General features: G+C 44.4%; 2 protein-coding genes across 7 annotated transcripts in view; one reads left to right on the top strand and one right to left on the bottom strand.

Annotated features, from left to right (window-relative positions):
- The window catches only part of SF3A2 (splicing factor 3a subunit 2), a 47,189-nt gene extending 46,894 nt beyond the window's left edge, over positions 1–295 (bottom strand). For 2 of the 6 annotated variants that reach the window (XM_085638158.1, XM_085638161.1), the window contains exon 1: positions 159–227. The gene's annotated coding sequence lies outside the window, so the exon portion shown is untranslated. Of the gene's footprint in view, positions 1–158 lie in introns of all 6 variants that reach the window. The other 4 variants (XM_085638165.1, XM_085638162.1, XM_085638167.1 and 1 more) reach the window with 4 other exon arrangements.
- On the top strand, positions 227–25,567 carry STK31 (serine/threonine kinase 31). Its single transcript, XM_085638153.1, has 2 exons — positions 227–1,564; positions 23,506–25,567. The coding sequence occupies exons 1-2, from the start codon at positions 467–469 to the stop codon at positions 25,333–25,335; spliced, it is 2,928 nt and encodes a 975-aa protein (XP_085494279.1). The 5' UTR covers positions 227–466; the 3' UTR covers positions 25,336–25,567.
- Positions 25,568–26,164: the final 597 nt, after the last annotated feature.

The following is a 26,164-nucleotide window of genomic DNA, read 5'->3' as shown; positions in this document are numbered from 1 at the left end:
TGCTACACAAGGAAATCGAAACACAAACAAGTGAGCGGCAGTTGAAATTCAGATACGCAACTCAAAGGACTAAAGGATGCCCACGCTTGCAAATGTATTCGTATAGGTTGTTTAGAGAAAGCAACACTCAGTTCTCAATAGCGGGCACAGTTACTTGCCTTTCCTCTCCGAAATGAAGGCCTTCCTTTCTATCTTCAATACAGTAGTTCTCCGTCTCACTTGACCCGGAAGTAAAAGCGGCAGGGGAGACTTGATCGTACGCACTCGCCAGCTGCGAGTATGCACGCTCAGTAATAGAGCTGCACATGCGCAAGACGACTGGGGACTTGATTGGGTCGCTGGCGAGAGACGCGCAGCTCTTGAAACTGCGCGCGTGCCAGGAAGTGAGGTGACTCGGCTGTGTGGTTTCTGTGGCGACGGTGCAGTGCTAGGGGCTCAATCACTCTGGCAGGGCTAGGTTATTGCTATGGAGGAATGCCAAGGATTTGGAATGGTTGAGCAGGTGTTTGTCAGCCACGTCGAAGACGCTGTGACCTTCTGGGCGCAGTGTGTGGACAGAGCTCACGAGATACCACCGTTAAGCGAAGCACTAGCTACGCATTGCCCCTTAAATGGCCCCATCTTCAATACTCCTGAAGTAGGCAAGCTATACGGTGGTTTGTTTTCTCAAGACAACTGTTGGTACAGGTGCAAGGTGCAAAAGGTAATCAGTGACGAATTCTGCCACGTGACCTATATTGATTATGGAAACTCAGAGGCGCTGAAAAGATCATGTCTTGTTGAACTTCCAGGGGAGCTGCAGTTCCCGGGTTTAGCCAGAAAATATCGACTTTGGGGACTGCAACTTTCTGATCCAGATGTAGCTATGTCAGAACAGGGTACAGCATTTTTAGTTAATATGATTAACGAAAGGCAGATAACAGTTCGACATAAAGTTACCTATAAGGACAACACTGTGGTTGTACAAGCAGAGCGTGATCGTACAGATATCGGCGAAGAAGTTTTAAAGAAGGGGTTTGCTGTGAGGTGCAAAACGGTAGCAAATGTGAACCATGACGAAGGAACGAGAATGGACTTAATCAGCTCACCACTGAATTCACAGATGTCATTATCTTTAAGTAACAGGCATGTTGAAATGTCCGCAACTGGTGATCGAAAGAGTTCAACGAAACCAAATAGAATCCAAGACCCTTTTAATAGTCAAAGCCTTGCCCTGAATAAAACTGACGGTAGTTGTGGAAATAATATATGTTTCACAAAATTATCTGGTGAAAATCCATCAAATTCACTTATTACGAAGCATAGAGAGGTAATGGACGAGAACGCAAGGCTTAAATCTCAAATGGATCTTGTCCTGAAGAAAAGTGAATCTCTGGAGTCTCAAATTCACCTCCTTCGTCTTCAAGCAGAGAAAGAAAAAGAAGAAATGCGTTACCTTCTAGACAGACGCCTGAAGACCGCTATCTCAGACAAGCTGAGAGTTCTATCTTCTAAGATAGTGTTACTAAAGTCTGCCAGGCGAGAAAATATGAATATTTGTTTTGGTGACGATCTCTCTCAAGCGGTATGTCAATGCTAAACTTTATCTTAAGTCAGTCGAATGTATTAGTTTGCAATGAAACATTGTTTATTTTATTGAGTTCCAAAAATGTGTTTTTTTTTGTCACAATATTTTATGAAAACCTCTTACACAATTAAATTGCTATTTTAATACCAGGTTAATCACTTCAGCAAACACATGTAGGTGAGAATGGAACTGAAATACAGAATACAGACTGTAAGTGTCAAAGTCAAACATTTTAAAATGCAACCTCAGGCATTTCTCCCCTAGGATCAGCTAACTAAATAGATGTCAACATAATTCTGCTTGGCAAACCAACGTTAAATGCTTTAGTTGATGATAAGGCTCTTGATGCTGCTGTGTCCCTGGTCCACAAAGTACTTTTACAAACTTTTGTCTGTTCTACACACTGTAAAGAATAGGAAACAATCGCTTTTTTGTCCTCATCACCTAAAAACTGTTAGTTTATCAGAATTGTGACAACGTTTTTTTTTTATATCCGCAAAATGTATTTTTTTTTCCATTAGATATTTTATTAGTGTTTTAATAATACACTTGAACGGAAGACCAAGGGTAAGGCAGAATTATAACAAAAATGATCATACAATGGGAAGCTCTATCCATAAATTATCAAATCCTCCCAAATCTTGGGTTAAGAGATCTGGTCCAGAATTGAAACAGTGCTTTTGTGCCTCTTCTCAGAGGAGTGAGCAAGCCTTTTCCTCTTCATCGTACTCCGAGCAGTATCTCCAGAGGCGATCATGTTTTTGGATGCATTCTTCTTTCTAATATGCTTTTCTAAATCCTGCTGAGATTGCAATTTCTCAAGGAGACAAAGTGACTTGCCAGATGTCAATCTTAATCGCACCAAAATCTGCTTCTCAATCTTTGTTTTATAATGTATCTGAGGTGTGAATGACTAGTGTAGTGTATTTTCGTGTTATTTTCATGCCAGGAAGGGGAATGTGGTGATTTTTGACTCTATAGGACTGAATTTGGGAAGTCCTGAGATAATTCAGTAATGATGTCAGTGTATGTGCAATTTTTGATGCTGAAGAATTGGGATTGAAATAACCTGAATTCCTCCTTTTGGGAAATAAATGTGTTTGTGATTTGATTGGTTATCATATTCCTCAACATTGATAGCAGAGTGTGTTCCAGCCCAAGAATCCCTCTAGTGTCTAGAGTTAGGGTAACCATATTGCAGCCCACAATCGGGTTTGGTGTGTTAGTTTGTTATGCCATCCATTTCCTCGAACATCTCCCTCTATATACCAAAAACTATTTACATACGTGGAGTGGAATCCAAAGGTAATCATCACCTGTATAAAAATAGATTTGTCATTTACACCCCAGTGCCCATCTTCTACTAACATATGCTGGGTTAATCTGGTATTAAGCATCCATTCAATTGTTACTTTTCCATGCATTGCACATTAGTATGCTGTGAAATCCAACAAGTCCAGCACAGCATCTTACTGCAATTTACAATATTTTGCCATACTGACCCTTAGGGGTTTTATTATACCATAAGGCAGACCTAATTATCAACACAAGTTATGTGAAAAACGATTTTGGGATTTTATGTGGGATGTTTTGTATTACGTAAAGTATTCTGATAGTTGTGAGAAAATGGGGTTCTGTGGCAGTACACCCCCACTTTTTGCCTGGCTTTTGATGCAACTTTGACTGTAGAGTACTGGGTCGCTTCTGTCCAGGTTCCCAGTACCAGTGTTCTTCCCTAATAACATATCCCCATTTGGTATGTCTACCCCCCGTAAGTCCCTAGTAAGTGGTACCCTGGGAACCTAGGGTCTGGGAGCTAAAGAGGGTCTCCTGGGACCCCACCCCCCGCCCCTCACTGGTACCATGCCACTGCCCTTACAGCTTTTAGGCCCCTGTGAGAGGAAAAACGACAAAGTCGACATGACCCCCTGCCTGGGTGCCATACTAGCTAGCACTGCCTGAAGGTATAGGTAAGTCACCCCTTTAGCAGGCCTCACAGCCCTAAGGAAGGGTGCACTATACCACGGGCGAGGCAGATCTGCATGATCAGATATGCCCTACAATATTGGAGTTCATTCCTAAATATTGTAAGTGGCAGTGAAGCCATAGAGAGTACCTGGGCTGGAAGCTCGACAACTAAAGTTTCTTAGCACCATGATGGCTCCACTGAACACAGGAGTGTTTGGTATCAAACTACTCCTCTCAATAAATCCACCCTGATGCTAGTGTGGGATTTATTGTACCATGTACTCGGAGGGCCCCTCAGAAGAGCCCCCTGAAAACCTTAAGCAGACTGCCACACACAGGCATTTTTCTGGACCCTTGGGTGGAGAGCCTCTGCTCTCTGGGACCAGAAACCATGCACATACTGGGCAGAGGTGTCGCACCTCCTCCCCCAGGATGGGCCAGTGCACAAAGAGAAGCTTCAAAAGCCGACTGCATTTTAATGCGACCCGCCTCTACTGCTAGCAGCAGAGTGCAGCCCCCAATATACACTTTGGGCTGGAAAACTCAGACAAACAAGGAGTGCCCACCTCTGCCAACTCCACCCCTCAGGTGGATGAGGTGAAGTTAAGCACACTTTTCAGTCCCGTCCATCTTAAAGATGAGGGTACTCCTCCAATCAGGGCTAGGTCTATGCCCCCTCCCACAGGAGGGCGGCATAATAGTGGGTGTTGGCACATAGGGAGGTTCCCATTGGCCCTACCTACTACTTTCCTAAAACACCTCCTAAATGTAGTATTTAGGTGGCTCCCCCAGATCTGGAAACTATATCTGCCAGGACCTAAGAAGAAAGAAGACATCCCTGCAGAGGAGACTGAAGACGACGACTGCTTGACCCCAGCACTACCGCCCAGTTGGCAGCTTCTACGAACCTACGACCTGTCTTGCAGCCATCGACCTCTGAAACCCTATGAGGAATACTTCCTACAAACAAATACTCCAATCTCCAGTGGATAGGGGGCATATCCAAAAGAAACCGATTCCAAAGACCCTGGATCCAGGCAGATCCATGTCTCCTGTCCACTCTGCACCTGACACCCACGGCTCCAGTCTGAGTGGCTCACCTGTGCAGTGAATTCTCCAAACCGATTCTGACCTTGTGTCCATCGTTGGCTGACCTCTTCTGATCTCCATGGCAGCGCCTGCAGTGTGAATCCAGAGGCTCCTCCCTGGCTACGACCTGCCCCGGTAAGAAGACTGATGTTGGAAGGCATCCCTGCACCCGAAGCCCCTGGACCTTGGTGAGCTGAACCGACGGTGCCCCTACGACCTCCTACATCTCTACTTATCTCTGCTGTCGTTTGTCTCCCTCATGCAGCGCCTGCAGCCTGTCTGCTAAAAGAAGAAACCTGATTGAAAAGCATTGGGAGCCAGATGCCGATTTTGCACTATGCACCTGGCCGCTTCTGTGCTGCTGGTGGCATTTGTTTGGTGCTGCTTTGTGGCTCCACCTGTGCTTACCCCCAAAGCTTGGCCCCGGCAATCGATCTACTTACTTGCAAGCAGTGTGGCTCCAGACACCCCCAGTCTCCATTAAACACCATTGGGCCGAACTCCGATTTACACCGCTGCAGCCACTGTGCCGCTGGTAGTGCGGTTTTGGTACTCACTTGACCCTTGCACCTTGCTGACCTTGGCTCAAGAAGACTGAAATTGTAAGTGTGTTACTCACCTGTTTAACCGCAATATTGTTTTCCCCATAGGGTAACCTTGAACTGTTCAGAAAAGTTTAGATATTTCAAAGTGAAACGTAGTTCTATTTAAAAACGTACTTACATTATTGCGAAGATCTTGGTCTTAAAATAAAATACAAAATATATTTTTCTAGAATTGGTCTGGATCTCCGTCCTGAGTTGTGTTTCCAATATTGGTTCATGTTGTGCAATAAATGTCTAACACTCCACTGTGTTAGGCCGAAGGCTGCCCCCCCCACACTACCACTAATAGAGCACTTTGGGTTTTACATTGAGCCCTGTATATTTTTGGGGAACCCCTGGACACTGTTTATGGTATAACCACCTAGCGGTAATACCATATACAGAGCCAGCTTCCTACAATAGTGGTAGCAGCATCCAGCACAGGATATCTTTTTTGAGTTTTTCAAGTAACAGGTTAATGTTCATTTTCCAGGAGCGACTTAGATCTTAGAAAAATGTACTTCCAGGTATTTAATCCCTACCATGTGAACTCTTATTGAAGAGTGAGTGACCAAGTCTCTCCTCCCCTCCTCTCCACCCGAAGTGTGATTCCGCCAACAGGTTAGAAATTGGATTCATCTCCGTTAATCCCAAGGCCAGAAAAATTCCCAAATGCCCTGAGCTCTTGGTGTTTTAGGTACATTACCAGGTCATCCACATATAGCTATACTGTATCCTTAACACCCTTGTCCCAGTTGAATCCCATTATTTCTCTAACTGTACTAAACATTGTGGCCAGTCATTCAGTTGTTATTGAAAGACAGTAAAGGGGCAACCTAGTTGGGTACCATGTTGAAATGCAATAAGTGGTGAGAGGATATTGTTTGCCAGAACGTGAGGTAGTGGTTCGGTGTAGAAGAGCGAGCGTACGCTAAGAATGGTGTCCCAGGTTTATTAATGCTCATAAATATTTCCTGTCTGGTGCCTCTATGACCATCTGATTAGTCAGTTCCTTGAAAAGGGTTTTAGTCTCAATGTTTAGAAGGAATGCTGGTGATAAGAATCACACCAGTCAATTGGTCTGCCAGTTCTGAGTATGACTGTAATTGCTGCTTCTCTAGCATCCTTCCTAGGATTTCTACCACTTGCACCTGTAAACATATTCAAAAAGTATGGGGCCAGGACCAAAGCATTTGGCTTGTAAAAGTTATGTAAATTGCCCACCATAGTGATGCCGTTGTTCTTGGGGTTTTACCTGATTGTAATTGTTCAGGTACCTCTTTAATTTCACCCAAGGTAATTTCTAGATTCAGGGTGTCACAATTGCCCTCCTATGGTGTGTTTGATTGGAATGTTTGTTATGGAACTGTCCAAATGTGTGGTCTCTGTTTCTGGGCTTGAGTCGCATAACGACTCCTGGAAATGGGCAAATTCCTTTGCAATTGCCTCTGGGCTTGTAAGCTCTGATCCACCATCGCCCTTATTATTGAATGTAACTGTGGGTCTGTTCCCTTTCGCTCTGCTGATAAATCAGTTTGCCTGCCTTGTCCCCCTGTTCATATATTCAGTCCCAGTGTGCAAGTCCTGATTTTGGGCCTTTTCTGAGGGCTAATCATCGATTGCGTGGCATAGCTGTGTCTTGTTAATTCTGTGTAATTTCTGCAGCTTTAGCTCTATATTGACTTGCTAACAGAATGCAGGCGTGTAAATTCTAAAGATAGAATGTGGAAGCCTTCATTTTTAAGTTCTTTATTCTTCTCCGTTTTTTAAGTTTGGCTATAAATCCAATTGCCCTGCCTGAAAACAATGGTTTGAATCTCTTCCGTATAACCACCGGGAATGTCACTGAGCCCTTATTGAGGAGGAAATCTTGTTCCTTCTCCTCTTTTATAGCTTTTAGGTTAACCTTCTGTAACCATCATGCGTTAACTGTCACATGCCTTGTTGCTTCCTAACTTCTCCACGATCAATCATACTTATTGGCGCACAGGATGAAAAGCCTTTGGCATGTATACGTTTTTATTGCTTTGTGTGCATCAAGTGGTGCAGTATGTAATCCATTCAGAAAACCGATCGATAAGGAAAATGTATATCCCCGATCTTGGGATTACTGCTGTGTTCACACATCAAATAAGCTGCAAGCAAACGTTTCTGTTGTGATTTGGGAGATACCCTCTGTCCTCGTAGTAGAGAAGGCTTCAAACTTTTGTTTATGCTGAAACCCACCCAGATTTATACTTTTTTTTTCTTGGTGGTTGGGGCCTGCACATGACTAATATTTTTGGAAGTTGGTACTCTACTTCATCGTCAACCATCCTCACACCAGATCTGGCAAATTGTTTTTGTGCTAGGAAAATATTAAACACAATAAAAGTGTAAAGCAAAACTAAAACTTTTTGATTGGCTGTGGTAAGAAGACAGTGGCTTAGTCTACAATTCAAACAAAAAGTTTCCATGAAAAAATTGACCAAAAATGTTCGATTGTTCATTTTCACATACAACACAGGTTGGTAAATGGAGTATCAAAATTGAATAATTGTAACCTTTGCTATTTGCAACAATTCGAAAAGGCAGCAGTATATTTGAAACACTGTAAAGCAAATATGTTATTATAAATTTACATGTATATAGCACAAAGTGCTGCTTTGACATAAATCCCATACACTGTGGTACTGTTTTTGATTTCAACCCACACAGTTTTTGTTCGAAAAGCATAATTTAATAAAGAACGGTCTTCTGTTAATGGCAGACAGAGGGTACATGGTGGGTGCTCAACCTCTGTGTGAAAATATTTGAGGGAGTGCTTGCAAGTAGGCAGAATTCAGGTAGCGGGTGCTGTAAATAACACGTTGACCGGACCCCCAATGGAGAGAGAAATTTATTGGGGGGGGCTGGCACCCACCATTAGGCTTCACATCTAATCACTGCTTTACCACTTCACATAAATATGCTGTAAATAAACTCGGAATTACAAATCTGGGCAGGACCCATATTACAGGAATATTCACTGTCAAGGTATACCGTTCTGCTTTTCCATCACAATTGGTGCCACCCCAGTGTGGTCTAGTTGAAAACATGAAGCAGGAGACATGTTTTTTAATCTTGGCTACGCCACGTAGCTAAATTATGTGCTCTTGTGCAATCACCTTTTGATCCTATTCCTCTGTCCCTGATTGTCTCCAAGATTGTGAGTATTAAAAATCAACTTCATAGCTGTTAGACGGTCAGTAGGTATTAAAAAACCCACAAACAATCTGGACTGGATATTACCTTGAGGGAAAGTGGGTAGACCGTGCCCATTCATCGTCTGTTCACCAAAATGTAAAGTAATAGCCTTTGGAACAAGCAGCCATACGTTACAATCTTGGGTCTTCAGGCTTAGCAAATGGTTTGATCTTGAGCAGATCATACTATCAATGTGCCTCTGTCCCCATATCTGATAATATGTGTACACTTAAAAGGAAGATTTATTGAAGAAATAAACACAAAAAGCATATGTCAGTATACCTCGGCTTATGACAGCCCCACGGAGGCTGTGCGTCTTTGGTCCCCCTGGGTAGCCCAGGACTAACACAGACTGAAGAAAAAAATGGTGGTCCATCTACCCCTCAGACTGGATTAAATCCAATCGCCCGTTTCGGTGCTCGCTAGTGACAGCTGTTATGTTAGTATGGATAAATATTTTTGTGTGTGTTTGCACCTCTCGCTTTGTAAGTGTATGTGTCCCTATGTGTTTGCATGCACTTCTGATAGCCTGGTTGTGTGAGTCTGAATGAGAATTTGTTGTGCATTTATGAGGTGAAAAGGCAGGGCAGAGTGATATTGGGTTACAAACAGATGTGGTGGGAGGCGAAGAAGAAGCGAGAACATGAAAGCAAACAAACATGCAAAGTGCAGGACAAAGGAAATCTTGTTGTGGAAGGCAACCATCAATGGAATCTGGTGGGGCATACTCCTCATTTTAAAGACCGTTATTCAAGTCGTATGGGGTTGTCTATCTTTTACTTTGGTCACCCCGTTAAAACCCCTTCCTATCGTGTTTAGCGCTTCCCGAGCTTCATACATTGTTTTTTTTATTATAATGTTTACATTTTGTTATTGCATCCACATATTAGAAACTAGCCAGCAAACCAATTTAAGCATTCCCACAACTGCATTTTACCTTAAAACCCCCAATTGTGTCTCTCTTTGATACTTCTTTCATTACAGGTGCTTATTTACTTAACTAATTTCACCTTTACATAGTCCACAGTTTTGACTGGATGGAAAATTAATATTTTGAGTACATCACAGCTCAGGTTCCCTTTGAGTAACACACTACAATCCGGGAAATCTAACAACTCCGTTATTCTAACTAGAATACAATCTTATTTCCCGAAGTTCTAGACTTGAGATTGCAGTAACAATTTTACCCTATTTGCATTGATTTGAAAGATCTGACTTTCTTGCTGGTTCCTACTTAAAACATAAAACTGAGGAATATTTGTTAGCCGTTTCTAACCCAGGACTGCATTTTAAGGGATACTAAAGGCCTTATTATGATTTCGTAGGTCGGACCGCCTACAGCCATTGCGGCGGTCTGGAGACCGCCTGACGAGCATGCAGCGGTATGCCGTATTACATTCTGCTCGACGGGCTGGCAGTCGGAAGTCGTTAATACCACGGCGGGGAGTATGCTGCGGCCATATGAATATGTTGCAGGAGATGCATCCGCCTTGCAGCGTCTCCAGCACGCCAGTGCACTGTGTGCCATGCACCATGTCGTTCATTGTACGCGGTGCACACACAACAGAACTACGGGGGCACAGGCACATATTGTTATGGGCTCCGACGCCCAGGAGCCCTGTAGGGGAGCGGGCCCCCTCGTTGCCTTTCGGACAACCTTTTTATGACCAGATCCCCGCCATGAATAGGTTGTCGCAAAGAGCAATTGTAATCCCAACGGCGGTGCCTGCCTCGGCACCACCCCATTCTGGGATGCTTTTCTGAGCGCCGCACCATCGCGATCTATGATCCTGGCGGAGGCGGCAGTGTTGCGTCCGACAGCTATGGGTCCGACCGCCAGTATCGTAATACGGTGCTCGGACCAAATGGCTGTCAGTGGCCAGGCCGCCAACGATGGGCTGTCAGTGATCTGACCGATGACATTATAATTAGGCCCTAATTCATTTCTGTTGGGAAAACTGTCAGACATGTTTGTGTTTGAACCAAACTTGTTACCATATTTCCCAAAATATCCAGAAGTCAAACCTAAAAAACATTTCTAGGTATTGAGACTAAATGTGAAAAAGAGGTTAATGATTTTCTAATAAAAAGTATGTAGAAAAAAACCTTTGCTCCTATGCTTTTCATGCATTATCCCCCAAAAATGTTTTAAAAAACAGTGATACATATTTTTAAACCTAAAGTAATACTTGAGCAAAATGTGCATGTACAAAAGAATTAATTAAAACGGAGAAGAAAAAAAACGGAGAAATAGAACTGTAAAAACAGTCTGATTTTGTAAAAGATCTACTGAACTACAATACCGCCCACCCTTCCACTCTTCACATTCATTATAAATTGTTTTAAACTGGAGGGCAATAAAACAAATCTTTCTTAACTTAAGGTGAAGTTCTTCAAGGGAGGGGTGAAGGCTAATCCCACTTTGCCAACACTTATAGAAAACACATTAAAAATTACTAAGACAAAGCAAGGAGGGTTATACTTAGCAGAGGAACTAACTTTAAATGCTTAGAACTGGATCCTGGTCTCAGGGCTTGGAGTGGAGGGGTCCTTGAATTAAGGGCTCTGGCTTGGTAAGGGTTGCGATGGGTCTCGGTCTTTGGGCTCAGGGCTGAAGGAAAGTGTAGATTTAGGAATCTTGTTGTTGTTTTAACCGTTTTTTTTTTTTTTAAAAACGTCCCCTAACCAAGGCTGGATTTGTGCTTTTTACCAAAAATGATTCATTTAAAATGATTACAAATGGAATGATAACATTTTAAATACTATTAATATTTTTTATTCATTATAGTTTTGATGGTGAATCTTTTATCTACACTCCGGCTTACCAAAGTAATTGTATGCAGTATTTATAATTTTTTATATGCTTTTAGAGAGACATTTTATTTGGCTTAATGGTTGTTTTTCCTCAGGCCACTTTCTCCACTTGACGTTTGTGGCTGAAATATCTTACAATCTTTAATTTATGGAAGTACAGTTTACACCACTCATTCGGTCACCAAAATCACTCGTTTATGATATTATATGACGAAAGTGATATTAATCCTACCTCCATCAGCTCTCTAATTTTGCTAACATGATAATTTCTGGCTTACTTGGTCAAAAGTTTTGCCTGCCAAAACACCTTGCCATTAAATTATGTGGCCTCATCACATATGTGGAGGTATCTCCATTCCAACGCTCGTAGGGATTTTCACCGTAAAATGGTAATGAACGACTATCTGCTTCTAAACATGTTTCCAAATAAATATTTCTTGTATCTTTCTTTTTTTTTTTATTTATTTTTATTTCCATTTGTGTAATAACAGTACATCTTTATACAGGTGTATCACATCAACTTACATACAATTTCACTTATCATAGGCTTTTGTTTACTTCCCTTCCTCTGTTCCAATTTTATCACACAAATTGCATATATCACTGTCATGTTTTTCAACTACGAATAACAATAACTTTTAACTGATCACCCCCCCTCCCCCCCAAATCAGGGTTTTATGTCTTTCTTTGTATATGTAAGAATGGCTGTAATCTTATCCCCGAAAAATATGACCTAAATTGAAACCTAAACATTTATTCACAAAGTATTCAGACGCTGTCCAATTTATAAATTTAGGGCTAGATATATCGAAGGGTTTTAGCCATTCTGTCCCTATGGGAAAATGTGTTCGTACATGTGGACCTTCCTTCTTTCGGTTTTGTGATTTAATTCCACAACATTGAATTATAAATATGACTTTTTAAAGCCCAATGCATCTTGCCTCATGGCTTGTTGCATAACAAAACTTTCTTTTTGTTGCAAGCACTGCTTCGCTTTTGGATGTGCTTTTGGAATATATATGGAAAAAAACACAAAACATTTTGACTTTGCATCATAACAACTAGGAACCCCCGCCCTCCCATGCATCAATCGGTGCCTGTGAGCCTCAAAGAATATAAAGCTTTTTGTGTAACTTACACGTGAATCGTAATGCATGTCTCATCAGTGAGAAACTTGACCTCATCTGTAGTTCCGCACCCCAGCATTTAATAAGATCTACCATTCTCCTGCATGGTTATTAGATGGATTAATAAACACATTAACTCTGCCCTCGCAGAGCTTGCTAATAAGTGACCCCGCCATGCTTTATCTCTGTCCCATGGGCATATCCTTGCAGGTAGGTTTCTAATATTTTCTTTCTCGTTCTGCAGGAAATTGGACATTTTTTGCAGATAACTGCTTGTGCCTGTATTGTGGGAGTCAGGCAGGGCAGTGTATCGTGGGCTTCTGGTTCTTGGTCATGTGCAGGTTGTCCGCTGTAACATCAAACCCTGTCAGTGCAGGCGGACTTGACTGCGCTCAAACCCCTCCTCCAGAATCCAGGGGTTGTCCATGAGAGGCAGGCACTTGGATTTCCCTTTGGGAGCTCCTTGAGTGAAGATGTTGTCAGCCGCCCTGTGCCCCGCCATCTAAATGGAAAGATGGTGCGACTGACAAAAGGTCACAGGTGCAAATGGTTTATTTCATTGGAGCCCATATGTTTTAAAATACAGACCGGTGGAGAACGGGTGAGTCTTTGGTTTTTTGCTGAATGTGTGCATGCCATTTTGCTGATTTTTGCTAAACTCCGTCTTTGCTTTGAGCAGCATGCTTTTCAATGTTTCTGTCCTTCTAAATGTGCTTGAATTTATATGTGGGATGAATACTGCAATGAGGAATTCTCTGGCGCCTTCTGAAGGAGCCATGGACTGTAAAAGGAAAACAAATCCTGCTTTACATGAGGTTCTTTTAAGTGCTCCAAAAGGCCTAGGTCTAAACATAAGCATTAAATAAAGAAGCCCTAAGTGACAGCAATTCTTTGTCTCCTGTTCTGTTGATTAGCCATTTGTTCTTATGACTGCTTCTCACATTCACTCCATAATTGAAGCTGCTACTCATGCAGTGCTGGATAAGCACATACGTGTTTGCCCAACCCCTAAGTTCCCCTGGTTGATTCCTCGGGAAATGTGTTAGTGGAGAGGTGGTGGCTGATATTTTGGCTCAAAAGCAGGACAATTTAGGCCTTAAGGATGTTACTCCTAATTCTGAGGTACTTGCACAAACTGGTGATGCAGTTCACTATTAGCAACCTGTCTGTGTTCCTGGCCACCCTCTCATGCATAGCATTCAGTGCCTGATATTGAAAGTGGGTTCAGAAATTGAAAAACGTGTAGTTTTTATAGGTTTGGAAGAAGCTGTATTCTCTGCTGAACTTACAGAAAAATGTCCAGAACTTTGCACAGTCTGGCATGTCTCATGAATGTGGCCTCAGCTGATAATATTCAATAGTATCTTTTTGGTAAGCTACATTTCTTTAAAGAGGAAACCATCTGCTGCCATGTTTTCTCTGAGTGCAATCTCTCCTCTGTATCGGTTTCTGTGATTTGTTATAGACAAAGTGGAGGTGCAACTGCTTCAGCGTGCATCTGATGCTCTGACTTATGGTCTGAGAACATTGACTTTGACAACAGTGAGAGCTGTGGCAAGTCATAAGCATTACTCTGAGATCCAGCAAAGTGTGTGGGGGGAGAGATGTTCTCAGAGGTACTTGTTGCTTATGTGTCTGTGGTAGTCGGGAGTCCCTAACGGGGAAGGTGACCCAAGCCAATGAAACTCTCTGAATTCAACAGGTGCAGGTAGTCTGACTCTTTTATTCAAACATGCCCGTTACGTGAGATAGGGGTGTATTCCAAAAGGAGATGGCTGGGTATGTACTCATAACAACACAACCAACAGTTCCTTCACAGTCTCTGGGATCTTCCTTGCGGGGTTCGTCGGAAAAAAAAGGGGTCTGTGACTTCCAGGGTGGGGGTCTTGCTTCTTGGTGCTCGGCAGGTGAGGGAAGGGAGGAAAAACAACAAAAACGGGTCTTAGTCAGGGCTGCTTATTCAGGTGTATGTCGTGCTACCATCACCATTGACTCGTGTGTGTGGGTAGGGAAGTGAGGGAGTTCGGTCTGGTCTCACACTCGTTCTAGTGCCTGCCCCCTCCCCTTAGCAACTCCACTGACTCCACCCGAAGGGTCCCCGAAGGTTCACTTGCCTTGAGCCATGGCCCGTTACACGGACCGTGGCGCTGGGACCCGGGGCGTCTTCTCCTCCCTTCTGCCCACCGGGTTTGCTCGCCGTGTAAATCTCTTTCCTGGGTTCGTCGTCTCTCGTCTCGCCTTCCGCCTCCGGTGCTCCTTCCCGTCGTCGCTTGCCTTCGTCCTTGTTCTCTCCGTCGTACTCGTGCCTTCTCTCCCTCTTCTCTCCGGTATCGCGCACCTCTCGTCCTCTCTCCCCTCGCTTTTGGCTCCTTGCGTTTTCTTCCGTCCTTGGCCCCGCCCCCAAGGCCGAGTCTGAGACTAGACCGCGTCCTGCTTCCGGAGCGGCGTTCAGAGGCTCCGTCCCGCCCCACTTCCGGTACAATCCGTCCTCCTCCTTACATATCTCTCCCTCTAGGAATGGACGTTGGGGCCATTCAGTTGAGGGATTCCTGGATAGGTAGTCTGCACAGCCCTGTCTGGCACCCGGTATATGCAATGTCTGGAAAGAGAAAGGTTGTAGGGACATGAACCACCTGAGAATGCGTTGATTGGAATCCTTATGTTTCACGAGCCATGTTAAGGGGGCATGGTCAGTGAGGATCGTGAAGCGGCGTCCTAGCAGATAGTATTGGAGTGCCTCAACTGCCAACTTTATAGCCAGGCACTCTTTTTCGATTGTGGAATAATGGGATTCCCTAGGAAATAACTTTCTGCTAATATAGAGAATAGGTTTGAGCTCCCCCCCCCAGAGTCAGGTTGTTGTAACACCGCACCTAGACCAAGACCGGACGCATCTGTCTGGAGGACAAACGGCTTATGGAAGTTCGGGCAATGTAACACTGGAGCCTTACAGATGGCGTCTTTGAGCGCTTGGTAGCTGTGTTCATGCTCTTCTGTCCACGAGTGTATCCGGGATGGATATGTTTTGGTTAGTAGATCGGTGAGGGGGCTCGCCAGGGAAGAAAAATTAGGGACGAATCTCCTATAGTACCCTATGAACCCAAGAAAAGAGCGAATATCGCGTTTGGTTGTAGGGTTGGGAAGGGATTTGATGGCCTCTAATTTAGTCAGCTGTGGTTTTATAAGACCTCCTTGTATGGTGTAGCCAAGGTATTGTATGGTATCTGTGACTAGAAGGGACTTTTTTGGGTTTATTTTTAGGCCCGCTTCTTGAATGGCAGAAAATACTGCTGCGAGGTGTCTTATATGGTCTGTCCAAGTTGGGCTGAAAACGACTATGTCGTCCAAATACGCTGCTGCATAAGTGGCATGGGGTTTGAGCAGGCGATCCATAAGACGTTGAAACGTCGCTGGTGCCCCATGGAGGCCGAAAGGGAGCACCCGGAATTGATAGAGCCCGGAGGGGGTGGCAAAGCCCGTTTTCTCTTTGGCTTGAGGGGTTAGGGGGATCTGCCAATAACCTTTAGTAAGGTCGAGGGTTGTTAAGTACCTGGCATTGCCTAACTTCTCTATTAATTCGTCTATGCGCGGCATAGGATAGGAGTCAAATTTTGTGACACTGTTTACCTGACGAAAGTCCATACAGAAACGCAGACTTCCGTCGGGTTTCGGTACTAAAACTATAGGTGAACACCAGTTGCTTGTGGAGGGTTCTATGATATTGGCCTGTAACATATCAGTAACTTCCTTTTCTACCGCTTCTCTTCTGGCTTCAGGGATGCGATAAGGTTTCAACTTTACGATGCTGTTATCCAATGAAATTATGTCATGGTGAGTTAGGGACGTCAGTCCCGGGGTGGCCGAGAACAGACCAGGGAAGCTGTCCAGTAGGGAGGATAATTGTGTCTGCTGGATAGCTGATAGAATATTCCCAACAGGGGCTTTCTCCCCTGTTGCTTCCTGTGTGTTGGCCGTGGATATTTCTAGGGGCCTTTCTGTGTTTATCGTCAGTATCGCTCGCCCTGGCTCATCGGGTGTAGTGGGTTCTACCCATTGTTTTAGCAGATTAACGTGGTAGATCTGTTTGCCTCCAGACCTAAGGGGTTGGAGGACGCTGTATGTGACTGGGGTGACTTTTCTATCAATAATGTAGGGTCCTTGCCACTTGGACAACAATTTGTTCTCGGTCGTTGGGAGTAATAGGAGAACTTTGTCTCCGGGAGCGAACTCTCTTACTCGGCTATTTCTATCGTAATATGCCTTTTGAGAGTCTTGGGCTTTTTCCATGTTTTCATGAACCAAACCCCAGATCTTGGTCACAGCGGATTTTAAATCTGCTGAGTATTTGGGTAGTGTTTGTCCCTCCTCTTCCTCTGCCTCCCATTGTTCGGCTGCCATATCTAATAGGGTTCGGGGTTTTCTTCTGAATAATAACTCATACGGGGAGAAACCAGTAGATTTCTGCTCGTGTGTTCGGATTGCAAACAGGACCAGGGGTAGCTGTTGGTCCCAGTCCCTCCCGGTTTCAGAGATAGCCTTGCGGAGCATACTTTTGATGGTTTTGTTGTAGCGTTCCACAAGGCCGTCTGTTTGTGGGTGGTAAACCGATGTTCGGGTTTGGTGGATACCCAGGATCTTACATACTTGGGACATTAACCGTGACATAAAAGGGGTTCCTTGGTCCGTCAGTATTTCGGAGGGAAAACCCACCCTAGTAAAAAAGGAAATCATGGCTCTAGCCACAGCAGGGGAAGTCATTGTGGTCAAAGGAAATGCCTCGGGATATCTGCTGGCGTAGTCTATGATGACCAGGATGTATCTATGCCCTCTAGCAGATGGGGTGAGAGGGCCTACCAAGTCCATGCCAACACGCTTAAAGGGGACATCGATTATTGGTAATGGATACAGAGGGGCTTTTTTGATCCCTGCGGTGTTGGAATATTGACACCTCACACAGGAGGTACAATGTTTTGCCACGTCCCTATAGACCCCCGGCCAGTAAAACCTGCCCAAGAGATACTTCAGCGTATTCTCCTTCCCATAGTGTCCACCCCCTATGTGATTGTTGGCCAACTGTAATACATGTGCACGAAAGGAAAGGGGCACTAAGAGCTGGGTTTTGACCTGTTCCCCCTCATTTACAGCGCGATACAGCAACCCTTTAATAAGAACAAAATATGGTCCTACCTTGTCTGGATCTTGCTCCTGTGCCTGTTCCCAGGCATGTACCAGGGTTTGATCATCCCTCTGGGCTGAGCGGAAGCTAATCGGGTCTGCCTCAACGGGGTCTGTAAGGGAGATAGGAAAAGCGTGGTTTGAGTTGTGGGTCTCTAGGTATAGGTGTTTTGCTTTCCTTCCTTCCATCTTGCTTTTCCTTTCTTTGCCTGCCCCATTCTCCAGGACACATTCGCGATAGTGTGCCTCATGTAACCATGTTAGTGCTTCTTGCTTTGTCTCATTTAAGTACTGTTTGAACTTAGGGTGATCTGTACCAATAATGACCGCCTCGGGTAAGGACGGGATAACCCCTACTCTCCTTATTTGGGGATCACTAGAGATATCGAGGAGTACCTCCGCGACGGGGTATGATTTTGTATCCCCGTGTACACAGGTGACTTGTACTCGTTCAGTTCCTTGGAGTTGGGTTTGGGGGACCAGTGATCTATCCACTACAGACACGTGACACCCCGTGTCCAATAATGCCTGTTGCTTTTTCCCATTAAGTAGTATGTCCTTTTTGTATCGAGGGGACCCCTGACCGCACACAAATATCCGTCCTCTAGAATACCCAACCTCCATGGGTTCCACTGTCGGGGTTTTATGGGGGCATTGTCGGGCTATGTGTCCCCACTCAGAGCAATGATAGCATTGGGGACCTTGACTACCTATACCCGTAAGTGGAGGAAGAGGTCAAGGCTGTGTACGAGGTTTTAACTCTGGTAAGTTTCTCAGTGGTACAGAGGTGGTTCGAGCTACTCCGGCTTTAAACTCAGGTGACCGGTGGAAAGCACAAGCTAAATCGACCGCTGTTGCGGTTGTAAGGTTAGGGTGTTGTTTTACCCATGAACGGGTTGTTGTGGGAAGGGCATCGAGGTACTGTTCTAGGTATACTCTTTCTGTCACTTCCTCTACTGTGGATACATGGGGTGTTAACCATCGGCTTCCCATGTCTCTGACCCGGTAATATGGGGCTCGTGGATTGTCTCCGGTGTTCCACCTTTCTTTCCTAAATTTGGTCCTGTAATATTCTTGATCACAGCCTAGTCGTTCTAAAATCGCTCTTTTCACATCCTCATAGGCTGTCGTTCCAGCGGGGTTGGCGGCCTGATAGGCGGCTTGTAGTTCCCCCGCCAGGAGAGGCGCAATATACTGACTCCACCTTTCCTGGGGCCATGCAGCTGTAGTCGCTACCCTCTCAAAGTTAACGAAAAAATAATCAGGGTCGTCTCCTTCTTGAAATTTTTGTAAGACCGACCCAGGGACATTTGGACGGACCCTTGAACTGACGATAGCGTCTGTCAGTCTAAGTATCGCTGTGTCTTGTACTTGTTGGTTGGAGGTGAGTATGACGGCTTGATCCCGTAATGCCCCATGCAACACTTCCCTGTCCTTTTGGGCGGCTTGGGCCTGTTCCTCCAGTGCCAATTGGAGGTGTCTCTGTCCCTCGGCCAACTGGTTGATGATGCTTTCCACAGTAATAGGCACGGGCTGTGTCATTGTCGACACCCTAAGGATCCCACTTCTGACACCAAGCTGTGGTAGTCGGGAGTCCCTAACTGGGAAGGTGACCCAAGCCAATGAAACTCTGAGTTCAACAGGTGCAGGTAGTCTGACTCTTTTATTCTAACATGCCCGTTACGTGAGATTGGGGTGTATTCCAAAAGGAGATGGCCGGGTATGTACTCATAACAACACAACAAACAGTTCCTTCACAGTCTCTGGGATCTTCCTTGCGGGGTTCGTCCGAAGAAAAAAAAAAAGGGGTCCGTGACTTCCAGGGTGGGGGTCTTGCTTCTTGGTGCTCGGCAGGTGAGGGAAGGGAGGAAAAACAACAAAAACAGGTCTTAGTCAGGGCTGCTTATTCAGGTGTATGTCGTGCTACCATCACCATTGACTCGTGTGTGTGGGTAGGGAAGTGAGGGAGTTCGGTCTGGTCTCACACTCGTTCTAGTGCCTGCCCCCTCCCCTTAGCAACTCCACCGACCCCACCCGAAGGGTCCCCGAAGGTTCACTTGCCTTGAGCCACGGCCCGTTACGCGGACCGCAGCGCTGGGACCCGGGGCGTCTTCTCCTCCCTTCTGCCCACCGGGTTTGCTCGCCGTGTAAATCTCTTTCCTGGGTTCGTCGTCTCTCGTCTCGCCTTCCGCCTCCGGTGCTCCTTCCCGTCGTCGCTTGCCTTCGTCCTTGTTCTCTCCGTCGTACTCGTGCCTTCTCTCCCTCTTCTTTCCGGTCTCGCGCACCTCTCGTCCTCTCTCCCCTCGCTTTTGGCTCCTTGCGTTTGCTTCCGTCCTTGGCCCCGCCCCCAAAGCCGAGTCCGAGACTAGACCGCGTCCTGCTTCCGGAGCGGCGTTCAGAGGCTCCGTCCCGCCCCACTTCCGGTACAATCCGTCCTCCTTACAGTGTCCTTTTTGGTTCCAAGAGGTTTTTGTCAGAAGAGGTGCCAAAGAAGTTTTCAGAGAATTCAACTCTACCCTTTCTACCCAGCTTCCATTTTCTTTCTGGATATGTTTCAACCTCGGATTACAGTCTGCTAACTTGTTTTGTTTTCCTCCAAAAGGCGTGTCCCATTCTAGCATCGGAGGATGCAATGTGGGATCCACCAGATTTTAAAAGATCATATTTTTTCTTAATCTGAAGCTGGGATGACCATATGATCCCTCTTAAGCCAAGTCCTCCAGAGGTTCTCCTCTGTGTAGGAGATTTTACTGTGGCATTCATCCACTTTTGGGAGGAGTTTGTTTCGGATGTTTGAGTGTTCAAAGGGGTCTGCAAAGGCTTTACCGTAGGCTTTTGCTCATGATTTCAGATTCAAAGACCTGGCTGAGATCATAGAAAGTGAGCACCTTGGCCAAGAGAAATCGACTTTTGGGTGTACTCCAACTTTTTTTTTGGTGCCCTTACTTAGGTGTGCTTTTCACGTAATCGGGGGGGGGGGGCGCAATCTCATTCATCAGGTATAAAATACTTCAATGATGTTTCAAAATGATATCCCTCTAGTTGCGCCAAGTGACTTCTTGACTTGCATTGATCTGGGAAATTCTTATTTCCATGTTCTGATTCATCTATGGATTCAAAGATTCCTGAGATTTGAAATTCCCACAGAGCAAACCCAGTTCTAAGCCCTGTCCTATGGTTTCAAAGGTGTTTGACACTTTTTTTAATAGAGCGCGAACTAGACCCGAAGGTATCCGAGCGCTTTACATGAGCACCATTTGCGTTACAGATGGACACATTCATTTTTGTTAGGCACGCAGAGATTAGGCCATTTGCCTAAAATCACAGCATGTTGAGCGTCCCTGCCGAGACTCAAACCCGGTTTCCCACCTTCGAGGTCGACCACCCTAGCCGTTAGGGCACATCCCCCTCCCCATACCGGGTCTTTTGCATGTGAAAGGAATTTAGGTGCATCAGTACCTGACGAATGGTTGGTTCATGCTGCATCTCTTCCACTCGTTCACTGTCGGATGATGCAGCGTTTTCCAGGCATTTGTCTGGATCCTGGATCAGAAAAAATTCCAGCTAGGTTTCTTGCAGTTGGAGAGCTCTTTTTAACACCTCTTTGGGTCATGTATTTCTTCCACCTGCCTGTACTGTAAAGGTCTGGACCCACTGAGAGGTGTCCTGCTTTTGTAGAATGCTCTGGTTAACAGCTGCGCTCTGTGGGTATAGCAGCCTGCATTTTTTTAGGTAGCTTTGGTCAGATTCCAAATCAAGCTTGTAGTCCTGTACATCCGCGGAGTTCTGTGATCTGAGGTTTTGCAACTACCATCTACTCATTTGTGTGCGTCTGCCTTTGGGGGTTTCTCTCCAGTGGTAGCCTCTTGAAGGTTTCTATCTGTGGGGAGATGCCCTCAGCAGGGGATGCGGTGCCACGCTGGAAACTGCCTTGGCTCAGGATCTGTGGTTGGCTCAGGAGTCTTGTATGTTTTCAGAATGGAGCAAGCTGTGGCCAGTTTGAATGGCAATGCAGTATTTTTCTGTACACAGTCAGTGAAAGACCCTTCTCGTGTGGACGGAGAACCAGGTGCCAAAGTCGTACATCCACACAAATGAGGGCACCAGGTCTCCCTACCTGGCTTCTTTGGCTAATTTTTTGATGGCTTGGTAAGAGAGGCTCACATGAACTTGATTAAGTATCTTCTCTCCCACGATTGGGGAAATGTGCAGCAGGCATCCCGAGTGTGGTACTTTCATCCTCAATGGATTTCTATATCCACCTGGAGGTATTTCAGGAGATTAAAAAGTTGTTGTTCCATAATTGGGCTTGTTTTCTCACGCAATGGTGCTCTTCTGTGAATAGGGATCACAGAGTGGTTGACCTCTTCGTGGTTACAGGGATCATTATTTCCTTTTACCTCTTAACTTCTCCTCCCCAGGCCACTTCATAAGATATGGAGGGGGAGGGTCTCCTTAGTTATTCTAGAGGCTTTTGGGAGTTACACATCTCTTCTGTTGAGGGCTGTTGAGTTGACAGTCCTGTTGTGGGATGTTTTTCTGGTTCTTAGGTGCATTCTAAGGTCCGTTCACCGGACATTCATATGGTTTTTTGGGGATTAAAAAGTGCACCATTTGAATCTTTAGAGGAGGTTCCTTTTAAGTTTTAACTCAAAAATGGCAATCTGGTCGCCATTGTTTCAGCCAGGCACATAGGAGAGCTTGAGGATTTTTAGTTTTGAGCGCCCTATTTGTGTTTTCTTCCTTGAGGGGTTGGTGCAGAGGCCTTTGCCAACTTTATGGCCTGTGCTCCTGGCATGTTTTTACCTGTCTCAGTTAGTAGTTTTACTCATAATGGCTCCTGAGTGTATGTTTTGGCTGCTCATGCCTGCCATTCCCCAATGTTGGTCGAGCAGTTGGTGTGTATTCAGGTCGAAGAGAAGCACTCTTTTTGTCTCCTACATTCCATGAAATATAGAATAAAACCACCCGCGAATGCAGTCGTCATCTGATTCAGTCACCAATTCTTTGATTGATCTGTTCATGGGTGCTCGACTAGTGGCGCCTCTGAGGCTGAATGTCCGAGAGGTCCCATCTCTGTCCGGAAGGTGATTACTTGGTCTTCCACTTATACCTTTGTTTCTCTTTGTTAGTTGGACCTGTAGATGGCTTCGCTTGGGGCTGTTGTCCTTAAAGACGCTTCTACTTCTCCTCTACAACTGATTATGGTCTTTGAACTGGATTAACATTTTTGGCGAAATACAGTTTCTTTGCTTGGCTCTTTGTAATTGTGTATTTTCTGGGCTCCCACTTTCTGCTTGCTACTTTCTCTTTTTTTGGGCTTGTGACGGGCAAAGCATAATGCCTGGATTATTGACGTTAATGTTAATTATACCTCGGTGTAATCAATATTATGAGTAATCCAGCCATAATTTAAAATTTTGCTTTGTTGAAATGGTAACCTAAAATAAAATGTGCCTTCAATGTCACCATTTCTATTTTATAACCTGAGATGACGTAAGCCTCATTGTAATAAATAGCATAGTACAGTTCCAAATATCCTAATTTACACATCCCTGTACTAATTTCATTTTTGTAGGATAATCCTTCATTCCTAAAATGATATCCATTTTTCAAATTAACCTGTACCAGCCGCTTCAGCCTAATACAGTCTATGTATTATAGAATAAACTAACTTTTTTTCTGTTTTTCAGTTTTGTTAGCCAATAGCTTAGCAGGTTTTGGAGCCTGATACAGAAATACTGGTTATGGTAGTATTCTCAAATTAATATAGCAGTCTTTTTCTATTCATTGGAGGTGTTCACTGTCCAATTTGTATGTGTTTTATTGCAGTGTTTTCCCTAATTCTTTATATCTTTGTACATAACTGGACCCGGTATTCAGATTAGTATTGACCAATTCAGACATTCATATTAAAATCCTATAACGACACTCTTCTGTTTATATGTCCCAACAGGTGCGAATTGTTTCTGAAGAATGCGTTACTGCACCATCCTCACTGGAACCACTTGGAGAAATTTGGGAAGCTTACAATGTTGCACAACGGGCAATTCAGCTGTGCAAAGACACGGAGGAAGTGGCTGGCTTAATAAAAACACGTAATACTGTGCAGGAGGCTCTGTTTTCAGCAGTACAAGAATTTATTCGAGAAGTGGATGAGTTATCCCTTTCAAAACGCACAAAAGCCTTAGAACAAATATTTAGTTCACTGGAAGATGTGTATGGTAAAGCCACAAATGTTAAGGCATCTGATGAAGTATTCCAGGATTTTCATGAATGGAAACGAGCAAAAAGTGAGAAGTTCAGCAAGGTCCGACGTGACACAGATGATTCTCTGAGTGCTCTGTTTCTGTGGTTCAATGATCTGGGAGAATTTTTCGACTTAACAAGTACAGCACCTTTAACTTCTGATGGAGTTGTAGGCAACATTGATGAGCTTATTAATAATGTTGAATTGGTTATTGAAAAGGAGCTTAACATTTCTGGTGCTGAGCACGATGAAACTGAAAAGAAAATAATACTCTCTGCTTACAACAAGGTTGTGCAGAAGATCCGACAGGAACTGGAACTCATCAAAGTAGTAATGTCCAAACACACAGACAGTGTTGAGTTTGAGAAACAGATAGCCGAATGGCTCCACAAAAGCCCTAATGTTGACAAGCTACTTGCGATTAAAAAATCCCTGAAAGTACTAAAGACTCAGCTAAGGTGGAAAACTATTGAGCAAAGAAGTTTAGAAGAGTCGGATGATGCTTGTGATACTGATGTCAATAACATAAAAGAAAATATTGCTGAACTGCGAGAGAAAATATTTGTAGAAATATATCGGGAACAAGAAGAATATGATAAGCTACGCTGTTTGGTGGAAAAGTGGTTTCCGGAGTTGCCTTTGCTACACCCAGAAACAGGAATTCTTAACTATATAAACTCTGGTGGCCTTCTCTCAGTTAGCCTTGAACGTGAACTTTTCAATGCAGAACCAATGAAGGAACTTAGCAGCAAAAGGCCGGTGGTCTGTGCTGATATCCAAGGTCGGAAAGTTCTGCTGAAAGGCTATTCTGTTGATGTTGATACAGAAGCAAAGGTGATTGAGCGAGCAGCTAAATATCATATGGCCTGGTGTGAGCTGAAGGAGGAATCTCAGTTGGTGCCATTAATGTTTCTTTTCTTCTGCAAGTCTGATCCTATAGCCTATTTGATAGTCCCCTTTTATCCTGGAGAAAGTCTGAGAGAAATTCAAGCAAGTAAACCTCTGACCACCCAGGAAGTTGCAATGGTGATGAAGGGAGTTGCTTGTGGCTTGCAGATACTCCACAAAGCTAACATTGTGCACGGATCAGTACATCAGAACAATGTGTTTGCACTGAATCGAAGGAAAGGAATGCTTGGGGACTTCGATTTCACAAAAACAGAGCAACAGCGCAATCTCTTAAACTCAGTTGGGGCGCTGAACTTAACATCCCCAGAAGTAAAAGCTGGTCACTTGGCTTCCCCGTCAACAGACATGTATTCATATGGCTGCCTTTTGTTTTGGCTTAGTCATGGAAAACAATCTAAAATAATGCAAGATGGAACCCCAGACTTGGACAGTTGTAGCATGGATAGAAATCTTAAAGATCTGCTGTCCAGGCTGGTCTCTGGTGCTAGCGAGATAACAGCTGCTCAAGTAGCCGAAGATGAATATTTCCTGACAGTAGAAGCTCAAGAACCTCCTGTTTCCAATAACGAAGTGGAAGAAACCAGCACTAATGAGGACGTTGATGTAGAGCTACAGTCAGACAGCTAAATTTCTTGAATTCAGTTTGACGGTTATTTTGATGGACACTGTAATGCCCTGTCAGGGTGCAGCCAAATGCACACATCGATGTTAAAGTTATGTTTAGGATTATTAGAATGTATGCCTTTTTTGTTCTAGTGGATGCCTTCTAGTTTTCCATTGTCAGGCATATAATTCATGGGCATTTAGTGTTCATTTTGAAAACAATCTGGTGCCCAAATAAAAGGCAATGTGTGGCTTCTTTGCAGTGTCTGCTTAATAGGTTGACATTTTGATGTTCACTTCGATGCAGTCTGATCCGTTTTTGTTGGGGTTCATGCTGGTTAATTAGTCTGAAAAATGTAAACCAGAGAAATAATTATTTCGCTGCATCAAAATGGGCATTGCTGAACCAGCCTGATGATGATGTGGATGAACGTGAAATCCTTATTTTGTTGAGAAATGTGTTCATCGACATGGAATTTCCTTTGGTATTGGGTGAGCCAGTAGATTGTCTTATCACAGGGTTACAGGTAAAAAAGGTTTTGTTCTTGTTCTAAAATCCCACTGCTACCACAATCTAGCTTGGATTTTTGTGACCTTAACTACTCTTACTCACAGGGGGGTGGGGGGGGGGGGGCTATATGTGGCTTGTCACCCAGTCATTACAGCCCAGTTCTGATTTTGATAAAATCAAAAAACGGATGGCGCACCCCAAGTCGGCGTGTAAGTTTGTCGAGTACAATGAAGAAACAGGGGCTACTGAGAAAATGTTTCAGGGCAGGAAAGTACAGATTTTCCAAACAATGCATTTGACTTTCGTCCCAATACCCAAAACTGTGCCTTCATTTAGAGACTT

This window comes from Triturus cristatus, chromosome 12, assembly GCF_964204655.1.
Source record: "Triturus cristatus chromosome 12, aTriCri1.1, whole genome shotgun sequence".
Classification (NCBI taxonomy): Eukaryota; Metazoa; Chordata; class Amphibia; order Caudata; family Salamandridae; genus Triturus; species Triturus cristatus.
This window is presented reverse-complemented; position numbering and strand designations above follow the sequence as displayed.

What these genes read in the sequence shown, in the direction of transcription:
- STK31 (XM_085638153.1), top strand. Translation starts at nt 467, where the DNA reads ATGGAGGAATGCCAAGGATTTGGAATGGTTGAGCAGGTGTTTGTCAGC. An exon ending in GTGACGATCTCTCTCAAGCG is followed by an intron (nt 1,565 to 23,505) that starts GTATGTCAATGC and finishes ATGTCCCAACAG; the next exon opens with GTGCGAATTGTTTCTGAAGA.